Genomic DNA, 5,244 nt, shown 5'->3' on the forward strand with positions numbered 1-5,244 from the left:
TACTGCAATGTCCATTTGTCCTGTTTATCCTAGTGATCATGGAGCACTATATTTGGTTTTGCACTAATTCTACGTTGGTGTGCCTTGTAAGAGCGTGGTGTTGACACGACATGCTGTCCAGCACCGTGAGCGATGAAGACGTTATTATGGTCCCACTGTTTGGTGTACCTAATGTACTGCCAAAATGAAAACATGAAACATTAATACGACAGTTCAGTGTCTTGGCTACACTGATAACTTCTGAGGGGAAAAGAACTTCAAGTTGTGTCACTTGGTGTTGTACTTCTGTGGAAAGATATGGACTTTCAGAACAGCTGTGTGCAATCTAAAGTGCTACAACCATGATGCAATCCTTCCCTTTCCTATCCTAATTCTTGTCACATAGTGAAAATCATTTTTTTGCTAACATTATTTATGTTCATGGCTATACATTTTTTCAATTCGCTAAACTCCAGTGCGAGTGCACTTATGTCACTGGTCGACATGATATTTTTTTGCTATTATGTTTATTTATTGCCAAAATGCTAAAGACATTTTTTTGATTTGTTCTGAAGTACAGTATACGTGCACTTTTGTCTTTTATATTGTATATACATTTTTTATTTTCTGAACTACAGTGCATGTGCACTTCTGTTAGGTGTTAATATGTTTTCTACTGAACTTCGGTGCCTGTACACTTTTCTCATTTTTCAATATGATTTCTACTATTCTGTATATTCAATACTTTAATGCGTATGCACTTATGTCATTTGTTACTAATTGTACATACATTTCATCAATTACTGATATGTTCTCAACTGCAGTGCATGTGCACTCATGTCACTTGTCAACATAATATTTTTTTGCCAGTCTGTTTATTTGTTCTGAATATGCTAAAGAATTTTTTTTTCAGTGCCTGTGCACTTTGTTATCTGTCAAATACTTTGTATATACATTTTTCTGATTTGCTACTATGTTTTGTACTCACATTTTGTCTTTGATATATTTTGTACTTAGTGCGTGTGCACAACATTTAAATATTCTGTAAGTTGTAGAATTTTGTTAATTAAAGAAAAATTTTGCCGCGCTTGGCAAGTCCAAATGACTCACCATCGCTGCCAAATTTTTGCCCCCCCAGTGGAGGGTTATGAAACATGTATGTAACATAGCAGCGATGGCGAGGCATTGTAGCATCTGTGACCAGAGAGTATGCGCTTGACCGCGCGAGTGTTGCGAGCGAGTCTCAGTCTGTCAGTCAGTCGTTGCGAGTCAGTCGTTTCAGTCATTGCGAGTCAGTCGTTTCAGTCGTTGCGAGTCTGTAGCTCTGTCTAGTTGAGAGCAGTACTCTGTCAGTAGTCGTCGCGTGCAGTACGTTAGTAGTCGTCATGCAGAGCGGTCGGTCAGTGGTAGCAGCCCAGTGGGGTTGTGTGATGTGGTCTGTCGGCAACACTGGTCAAGATGCTGAATGAGGTATACTGTTAATTAAGATAATCATCGGATAATGTAAAGTTTAATTATTGTAACTAATTTTCAACAAGTGCCCCCAATAATAACTTTGATTTCAAAAGCAATTTTACATAAAATTTTCATTTTTTATTGAAGTAACTATTTCGTTCCACTTCCCCTAAACAAAAGTTTCAGTTTTCAATTAGATTACAAAAAAAAAAAAAAAAGGAATATTATTATTTGCAATGCAGTTCCACCAAGCGGTGCGCAACAACAAGAGCAGAAATTTGACTAGGTGTTGTAATGAGGTAAGAATTTAATTTTGATTCTTTTGCACAGGGCCAAAGACCGATATTTCGGTTTAATTGAATCATTATTATCACTGAGATTTTCTTATCACTGAATGGACTTTAATTTTTTATGAAGAACTTATGCTTGAGTCAGATTGCGATTCTCACTTTTATTGTCATTAAATTTAATTGCAGGCAGGTTACGTTTGGCTCCCATTTCTATTAAGTATTGTCATTACATTCTTATAAATTTTTGTGGGGAGGTTACAGCTAATATGATTTTTGATAGGGAAATTAATTTTACATTGAGTTTTCTTTAACATTAATCAATGTAAACCATACCTGATCTTTTTTCTCGTTCCTAATTTTTGGTTTGAATAACATTTCAGATACATGAGGATGGATCATACAAGAAGAGAAGAATCCAGTTTGAGATTGAAATTGAAATACTCGTGCAAGTTTCCCGGATGCAGGAGTAGTTATTATGTAAAAACAAATTCCAAACACAAGAATAAACATTTCTGTAAATTTCCAGCTGCATCAAAAAGTGAGACTTTAAAGAAGTGGAAATTGATCTGTAATATAGATGAAGGTGTCAGCTGTAGTTATTATTATGTGTGTGAGGATCATTTTTATGAAGCAGATTTTGTGAACTTTACTAGACACAGGCTAAATCCTGATGTTATACCAAAGCACATGGAATTGGTGTATTACCCCCCCCCCCATCTGTGTTACACTGGTGGTGGTGGTGGTGGTGGTGGTGGTGGTGGTGGTGGTGGCGGTGGCGGTTTCACCACGTCGGTGCAAATATAAGTGAGCACGAGACAGGTCACAATGCAAAATCTACAGTAATACAACGAAGCAGTCCACCTTTACAGAGCACAGATGATGGTGAGTACAGCTTTTTATCCTCACCTGTTTATGATGTTGAAAGTAGTCCAGGTGTAATGGGATCTGGCGTTTCTAAACGTGATTTAACTCCAAGAAAACACAAAATGTATAAACTGCATAGAATTACAGTTTCCAGAGTGTGTAAATTGTAAAAACAGCTACAGAATGAGAGGAATAAATTGAAAATTCTAAAAGAGTTGTATGATGACAGGAAATTTCAGTTAATTGAAGAAGAGTTGAATGATGTGACTAAAACTTTTATTAATCGTCAGCTAAGAAATGCCAATATGCAGTCCACAGCACAGTACAGTGGTCTATACAAGATAAGGCATTTGCTTTATCTATTTATAAGCATAGTCCCCGGTTGTACAGATATTTGGCCACATACTTCTCCCTTCCATCTGTCAGGCTGCTCAAGGGAGTGCTTTCCTACATACCATTCGATACAGGACTTAATCCAGCTTGCACACAAACAGCTAATCTATGGGTATCAGGACTTGGGTCATTTAGGACGTTCACCTGTAGCTGCTAGTCGAGCATTGGTTTTTATGCTGAAAGGCATTCACAGAACTTGGAAACAAGTTCTAGCATATTGCTTTACCGCAGCCATTTTCCACTACACCCATTTGAAATCAGTCATTGTTCACATCATAAGTGAACTACAGAATATTGGGTTCAAAGTGGTTTGTACTGTATGTGACCAGAATGCAACAAACCAAAAGGCCCTTAAGCAACTGTGTGAAGCAAAGTTGTTGAAGCCCAGTATATTTCATTTTGTCGTCAATAATCAACCAATTGTTACCATTTATGATGTACCACATCTGCTCAAAACACTAGAAATGCTTTGATAGATAATAAAATTCAATTTGAACCTCACAAAGCAGCAAAGTTTGAGTACATCAGTACAGTGTTCTTTTTGGATAAAAAAAAAACGGTTCAAAACTCTACCCAAATTAAAAGCACAACACTTTAACGTTTTTGATTCCCATGTCAAAATTAAGGTAAAAGTTGCTGCTGCACAAATGAGCCATACTGTTGCAGCTGCAACTGAAACATATGTTTCTACTCACACATTACCATCTGAAGCTATACACACAGCCGAGTTTGTGGAAAAGTTAGATAATCTCTTTGATTCACTCAACAGTAATGCGCAATATCCCAGGGATGGAAAACAATTTAGGTGTGCTTTATCAGAAAATTCACCACATTCAGAAATGTGGTATAGCATATTGCCGGCAAATAATAGATTTAAAAACGGGAAGGAACAAGACTAATGTGTTTAGCTTCATAAAAGGTTGGCAGATTACATTACAGTCTATTATTTTCTTGTGGAAGACCTTGAAAGTGGTTGGCTTTAAGTACTTAAATTTAAAGGCGTTCAATCAAGGTGCTTTAGAAAATTACTTTTGTTGTATAAGACAACATGGTATTGCTAATACAAACCCAACTTGTTTTCAGTTTGTACAAGCTCTGAAGACTTGTGTTGTCAATCATATGACTTTGCCTTTCAAAGCCATGAGTGTAAGGCACTGTGAAAATGATGATTACACTCCCTGGAGCAGTTTGTGTCACTTTTTGGCAGCCAGTGGTAGGAGTGAACATTTAAGTGAATGTGAGATGAATGACACTGATACACCTGAGCAAATTTGTTCTTACTCAGATGGTATCATCGAGTCTGTAGAAGATCAACAATCCTTAGCCTATGTAGCAGGCTATGTACTAAAAGCCATAGATGTACCAAATGATTGTGAAACATGTAATACCAGTCTCTACTCCTCTGTTGTGACTGAAAATCATTTGTTTACATCATTTAAAGAGAATAGTGAGGAGCATTCTCATTTCAAATATGCAAGTGAAAGAGTCATGATTTTCCTAAGGGCGCTCTATAATCAGTTGTATGAGTATCTAAATAGTCATGGTCACACAACAAGACTACATGATAATTTTAAAAAAACATTTGTTCTGTCTCATACAACAATTTGTAATAAACAATACATTGAAGAGAGACTTCTGAAGACAAGTATTCCATTTATAATCTACAAGTATGTGAAAGAAAGGAAATTTACAAACAAGAGGAAATTGTGTATGCAACAACTTAAAAAGAAGTTCAAATCATGTTAAAAGGCTTTGTATTTCAGTGTTTATTATGTGTACAATGAGAGTAAGCTCCCTATACATATACAAATGTTGTGTTAAAAGCAGAGAATTACATGTTCTTGTATCAAAATCATGCCTTTGATTTGTTATGACAAAATCTGGTAATTCAGCAGGAACGTAACTTAACACTTTCTAGATGTGATGATTGGACTCCAAAAGTATAATGAATAAAGTGCTGTCAAGGGGAATTTGTGTTAATTTTCATTAGTGTACCAAACAGTTTTCAAAGAGGAGGTAAATAAATAAAAATGTTAAAAACAAATGTTGTACCAGCGTCTTCTTTCATTATTTAAACATGATGCGTGTTGCCAAAATAACAACCAAATTGGGGAAAAAAGAAAAAAAATGTTATGTGTTGCAGTTCATTTTCTTTGTATGTCTCATTGGCAAAAACATTTTGGCTACATTCATGGAGTGTCTACCTGCTCTGCTCCCAATTTGTTTTTCAGTTGATGTAAAGTAGTATTTTGTGTAAATTTAT

At 36.0% G+C, this 5,244-nt stretch overlaps 1 protein-coding gene across 1 annotated transcript; it reads left to right on the forward strand.

The window, feature by feature from the left end:
• Positions 1-2,501: 2,501 nt before the first annotated feature.
• Positions 2,502-4,727, forward strand: LOC126425251 (uncharacterized). Its single transcript, XM_050088222.1, has 2 exons — positions 2,502-2,606; positions 4,065-4,727. Exons 1-2 carry the CDS (start codon positions 2,601-2,603, stop codon positions 4,725-4,727), a joined length of 669 nt encoding a protein of 222 aa, XP_049944179.1. The 5' UTR covers positions 2,502-2,600.
• Positions 4,728-5,244: the final 517 nt, after the last annotated feature.

Source organism: Schistocerca serialis, chromosome 10 (genome assembly GCF_023864345.2).
Source record: "Schistocerca serialis cubense isolate TAMUIC-IGC-003099 chromosome 10, iqSchSeri2.2, whole genome shotgun sequence".
In the NCBI taxonomy this organism is placed as follows: Eukaryota; Metazoa; Arthropoda; class Insecta; order Orthoptera; family Acrididae; genus Schistocerca; species Schistocerca serialis.